At 43.3% G+C, this 19,407-nt stretch overlaps 2 protein-coding genes and 1 long non-coding RNA gene across 3 annotated transcripts; 1 reads left to right on the plus strand and 2 right to left on the minus strand.

Moving 5' to 3' along the window:
- Positions 1-1,129: 1,129 nt before the first annotated feature.
- LOC136356259 (uncharacterized) lies at positions 1,130-2,822 on the minus strand. The gene is made up of 2 exons (XR_010740938.1): positions 2,625-2,822; positions 1,130-1,381 (listed from the first exon to the last, which is right to left on the minus strand). It is a non-coding gene; the product is annotated as an uncharacterized lncRNA (long non-coding RNA).
- Positions 2,823-3,982: 1,160 nt separating this feature from the next.
- On the plus strand, positions 3,983-15,880 carry LOC4327373 (replication protein A 70 kDa DNA-binding subunit D). Its single transcript, XM_015766110.3, has 16 exons — positions 3,983-4,871; positions 6,235-6,316; positions 6,452-6,492; positions 11,961-12,104; positions 12,187-12,460; positions 12,551-12,653; positions 12,768-12,898; positions 13,025-13,106; positions 13,195-13,327; positions 13,420-13,574; positions 13,660-14,116; positions 14,200-14,282; positions 14,917-15,019; positions 15,107-15,144; positions 15,311-15,398; positions 15,481-15,880. Exons 3-11 carry the CDS (start codon positions 6,481-6,483, stop codon positions 13,943-13,945), a joined length of 1,320 nt encoding a protein of 439 aa, XP_015621596.1. The 5' UTR covers positions 3,983-4,871; positions 6,235-6,316; positions 6,452-6,480; the 3' UTR covers positions 13,946-14,116; positions 14,200-14,282; positions 14,917-15,019; positions 15,107-15,144; positions 15,311-15,398; positions 15,481-15,880.
- Positions 15,881-18,743: 2,863 nt separating this feature from the next.
- LOC4327374 (uncharacterized) lies at positions 18,744-19,407 on the minus strand. Its single transcript, XM_015786675.3, has one exon. The coding sequence runs from the start codon at positions 19,326-19,328 to the stop codon at positions 19,053-19,055; it is 276 nt and encodes a 91-aa protein (XP_015642161.1). The 5' UTR covers positions 19,329-19,407; the 3' UTR covers positions 18,744-19,052.

Genomic DNA, 19,407 nt, shown 5'->3' on the forward strand with positions numbered 1-19,407 from the left:
TCTTTTTATTTTTTTAAACTCTTTTTACCGCGTCGATGTAGTCGGATTCGTTTCGGTATTTTTTCCTTTTTTTTCCTTTTTTTTGTCGGACATATTTGTTTTTTTTCCGCCCGGTTTTTTTTCGCCAGGTTTTTTTATCGGACTTTTCTTTTTTTTTCGCTCGGTTTTTTTCTCCCGTTTTTTGACGGACGACAGAAGCACCTAGAGAAGTGTTTTTTTTCTTTTCTCCAATCCAATACAGATCGGATCTCTTCCAGGGAAATCAGATTTTTTTTCTCCAGGGAATCGGACTCTTTTTTTTTCGCTTTTTTTATTCATTAAACGGTTTGTCTCTCGGACTTTTTTTTCCCTTTTTAAGGGATCGGGTGTTTTTTTGCCAGGGACGGGTGTTTTTTTCGCCCGGTTTTTTTTTCACTTTTTTTTTGGATCGGACTTTTTTTTTCGTCCGGTTTTTTTGATCGGACAAACTTGGTTTTTTCTGCCCGGTTTTTTTTCACCCGGTTTTTTTGACGGACGATGGAAGCACCTCTTATTTTTTAAGTAGTAGTAGATTTTATTTTTTAAAATATTTAAAAAATATTATACCGGCAAAAATATTTAAAAAATAAACCTGTCGCCCAAGTGGAGAGTCGCAAGGTGACGTGGCACACGGCGTTGTGTGCACGTTTTGCGCTGAGGTCCCTTGCCGCCTTCTGTAAGGGCGGCAAGGGGGTGAAATGCATTTTTTGCCGCATGCAAAATTCGCATGCCCGCTCAGCGGCCTCTAGCGCCTGCTCACACGCATCATCCTGCCACCCTCAGGAAGGGTTGCAGGGTCTATTTCTGTAAATATTTTCACCGGTATAGTATTTCTGTAAATATTAAAAAAATTAAAAATGAACAAAATTCGGCGATTCTGCACGGCGGTGAGAGCGCTGGAGGTTCCTTTCCAAACGCCATGGAGCGCTTCCAAAGTCTCCCGATCACGGGAGAATTAACGAACACTAGTAATATGCCCGTGCTAACGCAATGGTGATAATTGATAATGCAAAAACCAAAAGGTAATATTTAAGATTCAGGAATAAAATAACGATAGAGATATTTGTATTGTTCTCATGAATATTATTATACTGTTAATAACTTCCCAAAGTTGACCATGAATAGAGTTCTACAATATTTTAACATTTCAAAACACAATGTTTAGAAGTAAAATATAGATACAAATATCACCTGCAAGTTCTACAGGTGCTATTTTTTCAATACATGCATCGCCTGGAAACATTCTGCAGCTTCTACTCCTCACTGGTCACCTTCCTCCTTATAGAGCACCTCAAGAAGCCACATGAACTTCTCTATCGAACGCATATCAGTAGAAGCACCATATTGAAGACAGTGTGTTTGCCTACCACGAGGCACACGCTTATAAAGACATATTCATCACTTAGCAGTAGTAATTTAACTCCCAAAATATTTGGCAAAATATCCCGGATTCTATTAAAGCAAAAATATGTATCAAAGTAAATATATAGGCTTTTACATGGCTCCAATTTTGTTCATGTAAATGAGTTGAAAAAGGTAAAATGAACATGAATATTTTGTTAAATCTGCAGATAAACTTTTCGGATCATGGAAATGCATGTGTCAAATTTCATATGTTCAGATCAAATTTCATTATACCCTACGAATACACAGGACGCGTAAATCATCAATATTGCACACTACCAACAACTAGGCACCACAGAAAGCAGTCCGAAAAAAACAAAGAATGCATGCAACATTTCAGGAAAATTAAGAACGATACGATGTGGTTCAAGAGAATAGGCAAGCATGCATAGGTGGTACAGTGGCAAACAACAGAAACGGATCAATAATAATATAATTCTCACTCATATTCTTGTAAACTATTTAATTCTGATATATAAGATAAAATACTGAAGGAACATAAAGAGAATAAAATCCAGTATCAATAGAAACTTATGAAAGTGCGGTGTGACAGTATAATTCTATTTGACTTTTTTCAGTGATGAATAGTTTCAGCATATTTGGTTCTATTTTAAATGAATAACAATAGTCAGGAAACCTATTCATCTAGATCATAGCATTTCATAAACCTATGCATCTGGAAGATCAATTTGAACAAAGCATATTACTGTCTTCCATTTAAAATAAACTACTATCTTCCATGAAGGCAAGGTATAAGTTACAACGCTATGATGGCAATACATTTTAACACAAGCAAATTTATGTATGGTGCCATCATTTTTTTAGGGTGGCAACAAGGTACCAAGTACCCAGCTGGTTATATAATTGTGCTACTCCATGCAAGAAGACAGAGAGATTAATCAAAGCCACTAACTATTCAGCATATTTTTTTTATTTTTTTAGAGAAGGGTATTTTTTTACCCGGCCTCTACATCCAACCGGATATATACGAACTATTCAGCATAATATTACTAACTACCAAGATGTTCCATCTTATAATATTCAGCATGGTCCAAATTTAGTAGTTAGCTACATTGTCATCATATGCTCTTAGGGTATATAATTTTACGTCTATCTGCTCATGTTCAAAATTATTTCCTGAAAAGTATATAACTAACTGTTGTTACCTTTGGTTCATGTACGAAAGCCAGAGGGGACGTTACCTGGTCATGTTCAAAATTAATGCCTGGACAGTGCTGAAGACAAGTCCTGCGTGTGGGCATCATGGACTGTAATAAATGCCTGCATAAACAAATTAATTCTCAGTAGGTGATTTCGATTTTTTGTCATTAACGTGACAAACTGAACAGATGCTTCAGTTAGTAGTATGTTTCTGTAGGACACATGAATGTGAAGCTCGTGGAGAAAAAAATAATTGTTTTAATCCAATTTCTGCACACACATATGTTCTGCAAGCATTTCGATCAAGTTCACTCGGAAGTCTAGCATTTGATGTATTTTATGCAGAAGCAGATGAAAAATATATAACCTCAAAAGGTTGATGATCGATTTGACTACCACTACTGTTAGACTTCTGTCCATTCAAATGGCTGTTTTCAGTAAGAGCGTTGACCTGGTTGCAATCTAGTACTACTAATTCATGCAAACATCCTAAATAAGCACCAAAATATCAATGGTTGGGTTATTGACGTGGGCATGTTGGTGTGTTTCTGTTCGGTGCATCCACCATGCATTTATCCCATATGTACATATACCAGGACCACAAAAAAACTAATATCCTCCTGAATAGTGCTTGGCAAATGCACCAGAAACTGTAATTGTAGTCTTGTAAAATATAGTAAGGCCCTATTTGTTCAGGCTTATAAGCCAACTTATAAGCCGAAAAGTCTAAGCCTAAACAAACAAGCAACTTATTTGTTTGGCTTTTTTTAAAGCCATAAGCCACTCTAACACTATTAAGCCAAAAGCTAGATTGGAGAAGCTTTTTTGGCTTATGTGAGGTTGATGTATGACTCCACCACTAAACTTAGGACATTAAATCTACCGGCTTATAAATCATATAAGCCAATAAGCTGACTTAAAAGTCTAAGCCTAAACAAAGAGGGCCTAACTTAGCTGAGGTGAATCGTAGATCCAAATTTTACTCCTAGCCATTCGGTTAGGGCAGCAGAGACCTTGCAGCCACCTTAACGCATTTTTTGATTAAACCTAACTTTTAAGGGGACCATGCACGCTAATATATGTCAGTATGAGATTAGTTTTTTTAAATGAAAAATATATTCTTTATGACAAAGTAATTGGAGAATATTAAGGACGGCGGGATGGGCGCTCGCTCGCTGCGTCCACGTCGGATTTTGCTACAGTAGCTACAGTACGCGCGGGGTGGAAATTATGTGAAAAAGCCCTCCGATTTTTCGTAATAATGTATAGGTCCCTAGCGTCCTGTGTTTGAAGAGGAATAATCGCGGAAAGGGGCTTTTTTGTGATATGTGGAAGAAGAGGGGCTTTTCCGCAAAACAGCATCCACTAACGCATACCCCCCAAAGCCCTAGCTGCCGCCTCTCCCTCTCCCGCCCCCCTCCCGCGCCGCCGCCGCCTGCGCCTACCCTCGCGCCGCCGCCGCCTCCGCCTCCCCCTCCCCCTCGCCCCGTCCACGTCGCCGAGCGCCGCCGCCGCCTCCACTCCCGCCGCCTGCGCCTACCCTCGCGCCGCCGCCTCCGCCCCCCCTCCCCCTCGCCCCGTCCACGTCGCCGAGCGCCGCCTCCGCCCCCTCACGCGCCGCCTCCGCCTCCCCCTCCCCCTCGCCCCGTCCACGTCGCCGAGCGCCGCCTCCGCCCCCTCGCGCCGCCGCCTCCACTCCTGCTGCCGCCGCAGAGCGCCGCCGCCGCTCTCCTTGTCCCGCGCCGCCACCGAGTGCCTGCCATCTCACCCTCTCCCTCTTCTTCTCCCGCCGCCGCCGCCGCTGCCGCCGTCACCGAGTGCAGCCGTCTCCACCTCCGCCACCGCCATCGCCGTCGCCGAGCGCCACCGCTGCCGCTCCTTGCTATCCCTTTCTCACCCCGCCTGCCTCCGGTCCCCCTGCTTACCCCGCCTACCTCCCCCATGATGCGGCGGCGGCGGCGGTGGCGACGACGACGACGGTCGATGGGGTCATTTCCTCCCCACAGAGGTGGGGGTCCACGCTGGCTGCGGCAAATTTAGTTTGTTCGCGCTGTTCAGAAACGGTGGTCGCGTTTCATGTGTACGGGCTGCGTTTATTGGTGCATGTGAAGGCACGTGTCTTTGAGTGTGTCCGTGGCAGCTTGGGCGGTTCATCCGTGGTAAAGAAGGAAGGGGACGACGTGGCATTTTCTGGATGCACTCGCATTTCCTCTTCGTCGTTGGCCGCGCCATTCCGTGCGATTTTTGCTCCGATATCAGCGGCTCCATTGTTTTGCCCCCCTGATTTGGTATTGAGTCGATGCTCTTTTTATCTCAGTGCCGAATCTGCATGCCTGGTGTGATTTCTTCCTCCTTATACATTTTCTCCCTGGTAATGGATGGCCAGTTAATTGGTGTTGGATGTTTGCTTGTTGTTCTTCCTCACTTGTCGCTGCATATCAGAGCATGGTACAAATCGTTCAGGGTGCCCGCTCACACCACTCAAGATGCTCTGATTGGGCCATTGTGGTGTATGCCAGTCGAGTCTCGTCGCTGCGGGAGGATCCCGCCAGTGCGGCCAGTGTCAGGTGCACTCACCACCACTCGTCGTTCGAGGGCGGGACGGAGAGCTCGAGCATGCCTGGTCAATGGCAGCCGGTCGTCGGGGCTGCGAGGTGGTTGGTGGTGTCTGTGCGTGTTCCGGCGAGTGGTCGGTCCCACGGCTATAGCCAATCATGCTCCGCTGCTGTTCGGGCCCCACGTAGTCGTGGTCCATGCCAATTGCAGTTGGCCGCTGTAGTAGGCTCCGCCGATGTGCCCTTTGTCCGGCGCAGTGTTACTGCTCGGCGTTCGAGGCGAACACGGAGAGCTCGAGGATGGCCTCCGTCAGAGCACTGATGTGTTACGTCGTATGCTGTGGTTGACCGATGGCCCTGTCATCTGTGGGGTCCTATTGACAGCCTCTGAGTATGTTGTTTTTTATGTTACATATTTTTTTGTTTTGTTTACCAGTATAAGTAGCTCATTGCCTGCCAATCTTCTCTTTCCCTTCTGCTTTTTCACCATTTCCTTTGCATTGCCTTTTGGTGCCCGTTCGCTGTTCTTCTTGTCGTCTGTTCTAGCCCATTCTCCGCTGTTGTGCTTTCTTCGTTTGATCATGGACCCTGGGGGGTGAACGCGTGTGCTGGTGGGTTTTCTGTATCTGGCCTAGCTGCCTTCCTTTCTGTCTGTGCCGTGTGTTTCCTTTTTATCCTGTGATTAGGCTTGGTGCATCTCAGGTAGCCATGTACTGGCCTGTTTGTTGCACGGGATTTACTGTCACAGAGTTTTTAGGTTTTAGGCGATTTTCCCCGTGTTCATGTTTCCCTTTTGACAGTGGATCATTGCTTATCTTTGTTGTTCTTCTTTCAGTATATACTTCTTTCAGTAAATAGATGGTGGCTATTACATAGATGAAGCACACGGTCGTTAGTTAATGACAAATATCATTGCTTTTTTTTCCTGGTTCTGATTCATTATTGGATCATGTTTCGCCATTCAGAGTGTGTCCCGTGGTGTTTTCTTTTCGTGCAGAACCATGTGGTTCATTTGTATTTTTGAGTCTTTCCTTAAGTGCATCTCTGTACGTTTACATGTTTTTTTTCCCTTCATATCGATTTTTTTTTGGCGCAGGTGCTTATTGTCGCGGTCAGGTCCGTGCGATACGTTCGTTACTGTTGTGCTGCTGTTCCCTTTACCATCAGCTCCTGTTCAGGTGAGCTTTGTTTCTTTGCTATTTCTTTGGGGCTGACATCCTTTTTGTTTTGTAGTTTATTTGTGCCTTGTGGTTTGGTGTATGTTCTTTCTTTTATCTGATATCCAGCTTAAATTACATTCTTATTCCCTGCAGGTTGCGGACCACATCTTCTGTGCCCGTACATGTCGGCTAAGGTATAACAATTGGCCTCTGTTGCTTCAGCTATCTATACATTATTCGAGCTGCGCTTTTCCTTGTGGGTTATATGTTCTATATGTGTGCACGACATTTCTGTTTTTCTGTGCGTTTAGTTCCTATATGGAAGGGGGTTGTGTGGTTAGGCCTGCTCGTCGACGGGATCGCCGATTGCTAGAGCGTAGCAGCGCTTCTCTTAGATGTATGGTTTGTTGCGGTTTGTTTTTTTAGACGCTTTAGATTTTATATCTTTTCCTGGGTGGAAAGATTAAATCGTCTGTTGCTTGTTTAGCATCTTCCTCTAATTCAGCTGCCAGCGAATATGTTTGGGAGACTGTTGCTCCACCCCGTCAGGGTATGTGATTTACTGATCTGTGTGCGACTGTTGTTGTGGCTTGTTTATATTTATGTAGTCGTTGCTCATATATTTTTCTCGCTTTGGTAGACGATGGATTTTTCCCTATCTACCCTGCATGGTATTCTTCAAAAAGACGGCAAATGCGTTCAAAAAAATTGGCCATGAAACGATTGGTGGCTGCAGGTTTTTCCATTGGATCTTTGGTTTTCTGCATATGTTCTTGCTGACATGGCTTACATGGACGTTATGTCTCCTTCCCTATAGGCAAAAAACCTTGCCGTATTGCTCCTGTCTCTTGCAACAAGTTTGACAGTGATTATGCCAAGTTTTTGAGAGGTTGCTTTCATCTCTGATTCGTTTCCATTCCCTTGTTTGCAATGCCAGCATGCTGGGTTTAAACATAAATTTCTTTTTTTGAATGCTTGCACAGAGACTTCAAAGGATAGGTGTGATTATGGCCCTCCTGAGTATCGCTGCCGTTTGTGCGCTGCTCAGTTCTGGTACCAGGAACGGTGCAAGAAAGATTCTGCTATTACCAAGCGCCGTGTCTGTTACAACCTTTGTTGCAAAGGTGGGAAAATTTTTGTCCCTCCATTTGCGCAGCCACCAGAACCTTTGAATTCACTTCTTAAATTTGATGGAGATGCTCGAAGTAAACATTTTTTGCAGCATATACGTCAGTACAATTCGCTGTTTACTTTCACTTCGATGGGTGCAGATATTGACGATAGTTTAAACCAGGGTGGTGGTCCTTATGTCTTTAAAATAAATGGCCAGGTCTATCACCGTATAGGTTCGCTCTTGCCTAATGAAGATAATCCACCAAAATTTGCTCAGCTGTATATTTATGATACTCAAAATGAGGTCCAAAACAGAATGCTTGCTGTTCTTGGTGAAGAGAATGGTAGCTGTGATCTAGATCCTGAGATAGCTGCTGAATTGCTAGACATGCTAGACAATTGTAATCCTTTGGTTAAGCAGTTTAGGCTCGCGAGAGATCGGCTGGCTGAACACGGTGATGAACAATTAGCAATTAAGATTGTAGGAGGAAGGGCCTGTTCAGTATGAATTACCAACAGCCGATGAACTAGCTGGGTTAATTGTAGGTGATTTTTCATTGGAAAATGCAAAACGTGATATAATTGTGCAGAGCATTCCTGGTCCACTCCATCATGTATCTAGCTTGCATCCTGCTTACATGGCCTTACAATACCCACTGTTATTCCCATATGGTGAACGTGGTTTTCAGCTTGGTATAAATTTGAGGGGGGTTGATTTAAATCGCACTGATATACGTACTAAGGCTTCCATGCAAGAACATTATTGTTACTGTTGCCACTATCGTCGAGACCAGTTCAACCCATATTTATGTTGCGGTCGTTTGTCCTCCCAAAGTCAAGTTGATGGTTTTGCGTGTGTTGACGAGGGTAGATTGACATTTATAGATGAACACCAGGGCGATTTTAGATGCGAACACGTTCAAGGCATTGCAGATGCAGTCGCCAAAGGTTGTTTAGACGGTAATAGTGTTGGTAAGCGACGAATTCTCCCTGCAAGCTTCACTGGCGGGAGAAGATATATGTACCAAAATTATCAGGATGCGGTTGCTATTTGTCGTGTGTATGGCGCCCCTGATGTGTTTACCACTTTTACTTGTAATCCGAAATGGCCTGAGATTGAAGAAGCATTGCGCTTTGAGCCAGGGCAGCGTTCGACAGATCGTTCTGACATTGTTTGTAGAGTTTTTAAAATGAAACTTGATGAGATGGTTTCTGATATTATGGCTGGTGTTCCATTTGGTCGTGTGCGTGCTGGTTAGTGCTCTTTTTTTTGCCCTTAACTTAGCTGTGCTCTTTATGGTCTATTGTTTTATTGATTTTTATTTGGTTGTTTTGCCTATGATATGTTTGTAGTACTTTATAGCGTGGAATTTCAGAAGAGGGGCCTTCCCCACGTGCATATACTGGTGGCGTGATGCACCAAGCACAGACGCCACACCATCTGTTGTGGATACATACATCAGCGCTGAACTTCCTGATCCTAATGAAAATGAGCTTGATTACTTACTTGTTGAAGAATTTATGATGCATGGTCCTTGTGGTGATGCCAATAGAAAGTGTGCTTGCATGAAAAATGGGGTTTGTTCTAAAAAATATCCAAAAGATTTTGCTTCCGAGACAACTGTAGATGATAAGGGTTTCATTGTTTATAGACGGCGTGACAATGGTAGATTTGCATATAAAAACAATGTGAAACTTGATAATCGTTCAGTTGTTCCGTACAATATAGCGCTGCTGCGTAAGTTTGAGGCTCATATAAATGTTGAGTGGTGCAACAAATCTAAAATGATCAAATATCTTTTTAAATATGTCACAAAAGGGTCTGATCATGCCAACATAAAGTTTACCAAAGTGAGAAAAAGGAAGTTAGGGCGTGTTGCAGTTGACGATAGTGGTACACCAAGCTCTAGCAAAAAGATGCGTGGTGCTGATTTCACTGTTAAGCCGCCAAGGGATGAGATGGCTGAGTTTATTGCGTGTCGATATTTATGTGATAAGCAATCTATGTGGAGATTATATGCATATGATATTCATTTTAGAAACCCTTCTGTTGAACGTTTAGCATGCCATTACCGAACATGAACGTGGTCTCTTTTAGATCAGACACAAATTTAGCATCTATGGTTTCAAATACATTTTTACAAAAAACAACATTGACTGAGTGGTTTGTCGCTAATGATCTATTCCCGCAAGGCCGTCACCTAACATATTGCGAATATCCTACGATGTTTACTTGGGAAGATGATTTAAAAAGTTGGAAAAAAAGGCAGCACGACTATAAGATTGGTAGGATGTATTACATCCATCCTTCTGCAGGCGAAGGATATTTTATGAGGATGTTGCTCATGTACGTAAAAGGCGCTAGAAGTTATGAGGATATTAGAACATATGACGGCGTTGTTTATGATACGTTTAAGGAGGCTTGTGCTGCTAGAGGGTTGCTTGGTGATGATAGAGAATGGTCGTATGCATTTGATGAGGCTGATAGTTGGGCATCCGGCGGCCAGCTTAGATCGCTTTTTGTGTTGATGATTGTTCATTGTGGTATTGCTGATGAGAGTGCGTTTTTTGAGAAGCATTGGCATGCGATGGTTGATGATATTCTGTTTAATCTGCAGCAAGCCTTAAATAACTCTTCGTACTCTGTTCCTGATACTCAACTTAGAAATATGGTTCTACAAGAATTGCATACATTGTTTGTTCGCAACGGTGTTTCTATGTCTTCTTTTAATTTGCCAAGCATCAATTGTGATAGCTCCTTTCAATCAGCAAATAGATTGATTGACGATGAAATGTCTTATGATATAGATGATTTATATGTGAATGCTCCATTGCTATATGACCAGCTTAATGTTGATCAACGAAATGCATATGATCGTATTGTGCAAAGCGTCATGACGGAATCACCTGCTTTTTACTTTGTTTCTGGCTATGGCGGCACTGGGAAAACGTTTCTGTGGAATTGTATTGTTACCTACCTTAGATCTCAAAAAAAATTGTTCTTGCTGTTGCATCATCGGGAGTTGCTTCATTACTTTTGCTCGGCGGTAGAACTGCTCATTCCCGGTTTAAAATTCCAATAGAGGTTGATGAATCAACTATTTGCCATATAAAGCGAGGTACAATGCTAGCTGATCTTATTAAGTCCACTTCACTTATTATATGGGATGAAGCTCTGATGACTCACCGTCGATGTTTTGAGGCCTTAGATAGGACATTGCGTGATATCTTTGCTGAGGATGATCCTTCTGCTGCATCATTACCCTTTGGTGGTATGGTTGTTGTGCTTGGTGGGGACTTTCGTCAGATTTTACCTGTTGTGGAAGGGGGTGTTAGATCAAAAACAATTGATGCTGCAATATCAAGGTCCCCTCTCTGGTCACATGTGTCTATTTTAGAGCTATCGATCAATATGCGTTTGCGTTCTAGCTCTCTAAGCCCTGAGGTACAACATGAAATCGCTGACTTTAGTGATTGGATTCTTTCTATCGGCGATGGTACAACAGCTGCAAGTGCTCGTGATACTGACACTGAACCAACTTGGGTTGATATCCCACACGATCTCTTAGTCATGGATAATGATGATAAAATTGGAGCTATTATATCCGCAGTCTATACTGATTTTGCTGAACATTATAGTGATCCTATATATCTACAAGATCGTGCTATTGTTTCACCTACAAATGATATATGTGGCACTATTAATTCTCGTGTACTAGAGCTTGTCCCTGACGAGATGAAAGAATACCTAAGCTTTGATTCCCTTGCAAAAACAAATGAGAAATGTGATGATTTAGATGTTTTGTATCCAATCGAATTTTTGAACTCAATTAAAGTTAACAATTATCCTGATCATCAATTGTGCTTAAAAAAAGGTGTGCCCATAATGCTTTTGAGAAATCTAGATCAGAGTGCTGGCCTTTGCAATGGAACGAGAATGATTGTTACAAATCTAGGTGACCGAGTAATAGAGGCGCGTATCATAACTGGTTCCAATATTGGTCAGACTATTTATATCCCAAGAATAACTCTATCTGCAAACAATAAGAAATGGCCTTTTACATTACAGCGCCGTCAGTTTCCTGTTCGTGTGTGCTATGCTATGACTATAAATAAAAGTCAAGGACAGAGTCTACGTTCAGTTGGCATTTACTTGAAAAGCCCAGTATTTTCCCATGGTCAGCTATACGTTGCTCTTTCTCGTGTCACTTCCCGTGCAGGCTTGAAAGTACTTATCGAAGATGACAACGGGAATTGCACCTCTCGTACTCGAAACATCGTTTATCGCGAAATATTCGCTGCTCTTAGATAGTTGGTGGTTGCTGTCGTTTTGTTTATTTTATTCCTGCGGTGTACATATATACTTGTTTTGTTTATATCTAAAAGTTTGCTATGCTGTTCTATGGATCCTGTATATTACCTGGTTATGCTGCGCTTTTGTTTGCTGTCCTACTATACTCTTTGCCATAGGTGATGCACCACATATTTATCTGCTTATTTTATGCTTTTTTTGCCCTTTTGCATGACCTTGTTTTTTGCTTTCCTATAGATGGCTTTCGATTTGCTGTGTGACATATCCCCAGCAAGCAGAGGCTGGAAGATCCGTGCAAAGATAGCAAGAATGTGGGACTACACTGGTACAGCTGACGATCTGCCTCCTATACATGTTGATCTGGTGCTTATTGATGAGAAGGTATATCTCATTAGTCCGAATGCAGGGCACCTTTATATTCCCTGTCCAATTTGATTTGCTTACGATTTAAATGCTTATGTAGGGAAATGCAATGTATGCTGAAATTCCAGGCGTTGAGGCTGATAAGTTCAGACCACTTCTTCAGGAATCGAAAGTCTACACTTTTAGCAAGTTCCTTATTTTGCCTAGCAAACCTGCATACAAGCCCTTCCCTAACAAGTATATGATCAAGCTTACTCCATGGACAAACGTGGAACAGGTCAATGAAGTTCCTGCTGATTTCCCATCCCATGTGTTTAATTTGGTTCAATTCTCATATCTAAGCCTGCGCGTTGGGATGCAAGAGTACTTCACTGGTTTGTTCTTTCCTTTACCATTACTTTCCATTATTTATGCTATTTATAGCATTTATCAATTTACCAACCACTGTTCTTAATTCTTTTTAGATGTGATCGGTATGATCATTGGGGTATCAAAGCTAGCCTATGTCCGAATGGCGTCTAAAACGTCAGACACACCTAAGAGGGTCATTGCTCTAAGGGATCTTGCGTACGTAGCCTCCGTGATTTACTTGTTGTTCTAGTCTTTACCAGCTTGTTGTTTATGACCCTGACCTCCAATGCATGGCCAATTATTTTGATAACCGTTCATTCTTCCGAATAGGAACTGTGAGGTTAAACTTGTCCTATGGGGAGAGCATGCTCCCGACTTTGATGCTGATGCTGTTCATAGTGTTGGCCAAGATAATGCTGTCGTTGGTATCTTTGTTGATACTCTTATGAAAGCATATAATAGTAAGCTTTTCTCCTTCTCTGCATGTTTAGTTCTCTCTTTATTTTCTGATGCCGGTGTTGTATCTTCAATGTACACTTGTTTTTTTTTTGTTGTCTCCACAATCATTTCTCCTATGTATTATGTAGATGAAGAAACTCTTAGTGGAGGATCAGCCTGCAAATGGTATTTAAATGAGGACATACCAGAGATAAACCAGTTCTTTGATAGGTTAGTAAAAGCCCCTCACAACAGAGTTAATAATTTTTTAGAGTTCTACCCCCTTTCTCTAACATGTCGTTTTCCATGCCTTGATTAGCCTGGGTGATAGTGCTCCAAAGATCCAGTGGATATCAACCGGAGCAGAGTCCTTTGGTTCGTCACAACGCCCAGCACGGTTGGAGCATAAATCTGTTGCTGACCTTAAAAAGATTGATCCATGGGAAGCTGCGGTAATCACTGTAAAAAGCATATTATATGCTTTCGCATATGTATTTTTCATTTAGTTCATCTACAAGGTTATTGCTAAACACTTCCTATGCAGGGTGCTGGCTTCTCATGTACTGTGACCATAGCTAAGTTGAGCCCATCTCAGTCATGGTGGTTTTCATCCTGTTCCCGTTGTCATAGAGCCGCAACTGCATATGGATCTAGCTATAAATGCTCCAGCGGTTGCTCATCAGTTACTGCCATTCCAAAGTAATGTTCTACAGCATACATGTTCAGCTCCTTTTTTATATGTCTGCTTGGCCTCTATGACAGAAATTTCATTTTTATATGTTAGGTACCGTCTTTGCCTGATAGGAACCGATGGAACTAATTCAGCAGAGTTTGTGCTATTTGGACGTGTTGCGCAGCAAGTTGTTGGCCGTCCTGTTATGAATCTTATCAAATTTCAGGGCAGATCAGACAATATTCCTAAAGAAATTGCTGCTGTTGTTTCACAGAAATTTACCTTTGCTGTCTCTGTCACTGAGCGGAGCCTTATGCACAGGAATATATCTTTTCAAGTTAATGGAATCGAGACTTTCTTTGGAAGACAGGGTTCTATTCCGCAGCCTAGGGAATAGGGTCCATCTGCAGGCCCTTCTACTCCTTTGGCTCTTGCTGCTTCTGGTATGGATAAGGATGACGCCTCTCAATCTCATGAGTCAACCCCGGTCGATTCATCTACTTCGACTGCTGATCCAGTCGATGAACTTCCTGGTGACAGCAAGAAGCGGAAATCCATTGTCCGTCATGTACGCCCTTCCATTCATATCCCATACATTACCTTTTGCTTTTTTTATGGCCCTTCTTTTTATATGTCTGATTGCTATTCCAGCCTCTAGCAGCACAGAAAAAATTGACCTTTGAAACAGCTCCATCCAGCAAAGAAAACACCAGCCCGGTTGACCCTCCTACTAGGTACAAGTGTTTTTCCACACTTCTTGTTCTTCTTATATGTTGAAACTTTCTCTATGTTACATCTGCTTTCTAATTTTTATGGCCAACAGTAAATGTGGTTTGCCTCTGCTACATAGCAGAGCACGGTCAGTCCCTCCACTTCAATCAGATATAAGCATCCAACCCATTCTATTTAGTGAGAAACCATGCATTATGAACATATTAATGTAGGTTCCTTGTTAATCTATATTCCTAATCATCCTACCTAGGCCTAATAGACCTAAATAAGTCTTTGCTATTTCTCTTGCTTCCATATGCCATTCCGTACCTCTGGTCTACTCTGTACTTTGTTCCGCCGTATAAATTGCCTGTATGCTAAATAGAACCACTTTACATTACTATGACATGGCCTGCTAGCTAATCAAAAGAAACATGCTCATAGACAACTACAGAACATTATTTACTACAGGCAGATTAGTTGCTTATTTATTATCTTTTATATGGGATGTAATGCGCTCCAAAATGATCTGCATATGGCCTACCATGTTTTGCTACCACTGACCATTGCACGCAGCCTACCAGTTATATCTTTTGCTTTGCATAGGCATATCATGTAATATTACTAACCATGATGGCTATCTGCTATATTGCTCAGTTCTTCTCGCACTGATGACCAAGCTGCTGATAAGCAACATGTTGTGCCTCATGAGGTTGATGTTTCTTAGATTGCAGCTGCCTCTGCTAAACCAAATACTCAGGTTAAGCATAAATACACCACTTTCCAGCTAATTTAGTGGTCGAATTTTTTTAGTGACACTGGCAACCTAATTATTCCCGTTCTATAGGTCAAAGATATCCTACCAACTGAAGCCAAAAAGAAAAGGTATAAAACTACATATTCAAGCTGAGAACGAATAAGAAAATCCCTATTTTTGTACTAGCGGTGGAAGCATGTCACATTCATTGTTAAATAGACTGCACCATTTCGCTTTCGCTGCTCTCCCGTTTTTGGTTCTTCTAGATTAACCAGGTGTTCCTCTTTGCTTTAGTGTTGATCCAGGCTCTACAGGCACACGCAAGACTAAGCCTCCTGTACCGAAAGGGAACTAAATTGCTCACCTTAGCTTTTGTGCTGATGTGAGTATCCTGTTCTGTTATATATCTATGGGCATGGCATTAGTTTCACCTAGATTGCTGATCACTTTAAATTATTTTTCAGGGGAACAATACCCTACATCAGCGATCCCACCCTATGTCTACATATTTCCTTAATCTTACTGTTGGCGATGCAGCTTGACATGGCACATCGTATCAGACAATCTTTTGTTTACATGATTGCTGGCACCACTGTGTCCATGCATGTGCATGTTTGGTCCTCTACCTGCTGCTCTTTCGCCCTTTAGTGTCAGTGTGCTTTCCATACCGTAGCAGAGACTTCCTATGAAACGCTGCCATACGACTGCACATCACCCCATCTTTTGCTTGTATGTTATTTATTGTAACCATGACTGTCAATGTCCATATGGTGCTCTGTCAGTCCTATGAACTCGTTCAGCAAACCCCCTTCTGTTATGGATCATATTAATGCACTAGCGTTCTATCTGCTGTTGTTCTGTTCATATTACATGCCTTGCAGCTGCTTTGGATATATCTAGCACTTGTGATACACTATCGTCATTAAAAGCTTATGTTTCATGTGCTATGTGCCTGTGCAGGAATTTGAAATTTGTAGCATTTCCATCCTACCCAGCTAATGTGATAAGTAGGATTTTGTGCCATCCTTTCTGTCCTAAAGAAAGGGTGGGCAAAATTTGCAGCCAAAAATAGCATACGCGTTGGATCGATCTGCATTTTCCACTTCTACAGGGCAAGCCAGATGCAAATGACATGCAAATGACCATCGATGTTCTGTAGACCACACGTGAATAGTCAATGTATTCAGGACCACTTACCAGCTCTACTGCCACTGCTATGTTAATTAGTGTTGCACCTTAAGATTATTATCATAGGTACTGCAGCACCTTACAAATATCAGACATATGTATGTTGTTAGCGCTGCAATCTACTTATCTATTGCCGTCTGCTTTCATTACTTTTCCCCCACCAACACTTTTTAACCGTTCTTCCCTGGCTATCAGCTTATTGGGCGGCACACGTGCGTACAGGCGGCACGCCAAGGGTGCGCCCCAACCTCTAGTAGTGTTAATAGGTGATTTACCACACAACTGGTCAAACTGTGCATTTAGAGCTAGCAAATACTTCTTGTACTCATTTCCTATTTATTGCTTCTCCAAAATTATTTTCTAGATCACTACAGAACTGAATCTCAACAAGAAAAAACACAAGTTACCAAAACCTAAATTTGATGTATACATCCACCATGATCTGAATCCATACTTACATCCACCATGCATGACCCTACAAATGAACACAAATTGACCATGCATGACCCTGTGGGATGAAAATATACCCTGCAAATTTCCCAGTGAAAGAAATGCGTCTGTCTAGGAAAGGTCAGGAAAAAAACAGAATAAATATTGCTACTGGCATTTGAATTTTAAATCCATGCACACAATAAAGGAATTTTTTTTGACCGAACGAGGCATTCAACAGGCACCCAAATGAACCGGTACGTCCTATCGCTAAACATAAACCAAATTAACCTTATCCTATCCTATCCAACAGCCACCCAAAGTTCTGTATAATCCCAACAGCATTCACATAGTCTCCTCTATCATCAATATCAGTTTGAAGAAAACAGGAAACATGTGTAGACTAATGGCATTTTTTTTTTCGCTGGGCCGGAGACTAATGGCATTTTCATTTGGCTGGGCAACGAAAATCCTAAATGATAGAGCAGAACTGGACAGTGAAGCACGACTTGGTCATCAAACATCAGTTTCTTATGGCCGCAAGGTCTCAACTAATTTGCAAGCTCAACAAACAAAAGAATCAATATCCTCTCAGTTTATTTTTTTGACATGTACTTCCACAATTCCATATTACGCTATCTAGCTTGACAAAAGATTAGGCCTGCAATCTAAATCAGAGAAACATATTAAGATAATAACTTTCTTTGCCACACTGCCCACACATTCGCATAATAATTTATTTTCTCACAGGTTTATGCACGTACACACATAATAGCCATGACACTGTAATAATGAAGGAACGGGATCGAGCGACGATTACCTTGTTCGCGTCACGGTGGAGAGGGCTAAGGTGGCGGCGCAACGGAGAGCAGATGGCACGAGGGAGTCGACGGCGGCGTCGCAGTATAGAAGGGGGTGCGTGGGTGAGCAGTCCCGGTGGCGGCGCGAGGGGCCGGGGATCGACGGCCCGTGACAACGATCTACATTGTGTGGGGGCATTGGTGGCGTAAATCTGGAGGCGGGAATCGACGACGATCCTCGTGAGGGACGCTGGCGGTGTCATCTGGAGGCGGGAATCGACGCGCTGGTTGGGGCGTCGGCGACATCGATCTGGAGGCGGGATTCGACGATGATCGGAGTGAGGGTCGAGGTGGAGAGACGGGAATCGACAGCGACGCGAGGGGGCGCCGGTGGCGTCGATGTGAAGGCGTGATGGGGCATCGATGGCGTCAATCTGAAGGCGGGAGTCGACGGCGGCTCGATGGCAGAGCGTGGGCGGCGTCGCACGCGATGGCGGGGCGTCGGAATCAACGGCAGCATGGGAGAGAGGAGGAGGTGGTGGCGACGATTAGGGTTCGCCAGGGGGAGTGCGGCGGCGCTTGTGGTGGCAGAGGGGAGGCGACGGAGCGCTGTAGGTTGGGAGACGGTTGGGGGAAGGAGAGCGCGTTGGGGATTTTCGGTTGAGGTGGGAGGAGGAGCGATAGCGGCGTGATTTTCGTGCGCGCGGAGGTTGAGGGGGTACGTGGAACAATATGTGGCATTGGATTGGATGATTCTGGACCATCAGATTTGATGAATGAGTAATGTAGGTGTAAGAGTGAGTTGGTGAATTATAGGGTAGATCGTGAAACGGAATTGCTATAAAGATGGCGACAGATTTTTCACTAATCTCAGTCGGTTTTCATGTCCATTGGATTCGTTCGCATGCAAACGCTGCGGCAACCGTATCCACCCGATCTTCCGGTTGGTTTTATATACGGAATTGCTATATCTTAATCGACAGTTTTCTTGCAACGAATATGTCACTTTTCATATTTTATACAAATTTACACGGTAGTTACACACCACTTAGATATGTAATTAGTATGTAATTTTGGGATTTACATACGTAATTTTAGAACTTACATATGTAATTTTGAGACTTACATTGTAAATACACTAAAATTACATATGTAATTTAAGGACTTACAATGTAAAAACATACCGACTATTTTTTAGTGAAAAATATGGCGCTATAAATATAGCTACTCCCACGGTGAAATGGCCGGTCAAGGGTAACTAACAAACCTGTTGGAACTTTGGAACCTCGGCCGCATCTAAAAACCAAAGGATCGCCACTTTGCTTGGGGAAGTGAAAGAAAAAAAAGATGCCTTTTGTAGCCTGAACATGGTTGCAACCTGAAGATTTTTTTTTTGTTTTCTTCTCTTTACTTGTGATCGAGATAGAAATTACGCATCACGAGGAGGAGGAGGAAATACATCACGAGAAAAACAATCAAACGGCATGCTAAACAGGACACGAGATCAGTCTCGATCGAAGAACCACCACCCCAACCCTTTTTCTGCACCTAGCCCAGGAGTACACCGCCGCCGCTGTTGGAACACGTACCAACACATGCGTGAGCCGTGAGGTCGTAGCCTAAGCACCGTACTTGTAGCTGGCGATGTCCTCCGTGATCATCTCCAGGTCCCTGGCCGCCACGGCCATCGACATTGCCCGCCGGTGCCGCCCCGCCTGCATCCTCGCCGGCTGCTGCTCCGACGACGCGTCCGCCGCCGCCGCGGGCTTCCGCTGCTCGGCGCCGCCGCCGCCGATGACGTCCGCCGCCACGTCCTCGAGGCTGGCGAAGTTCTCCGGCAGCACGAACACGCTCTGCGACGCCCTCCTCTGGTGCCTCCCGGCTCTCTGCGACATCTTGAAGCTTAGCAACACACGGCAGCAGCAACAACGAAGAAGCTCTTAAGCTGCGCGACTTGGTTCGCTCGGCGCCTTA

This window comes from Oryza sativa, chromosome 1, assembly GCF_034140825.1.
Source record: "Oryza sativa Japonica Group chromosome 1, ASM3414082v1".
NCBI classification, from domain to species: Eukaryota; Viridiplantae; Streptophyta; class Magnoliopsida; order Poales; family Poaceae; genus Oryza; species Oryza sativa.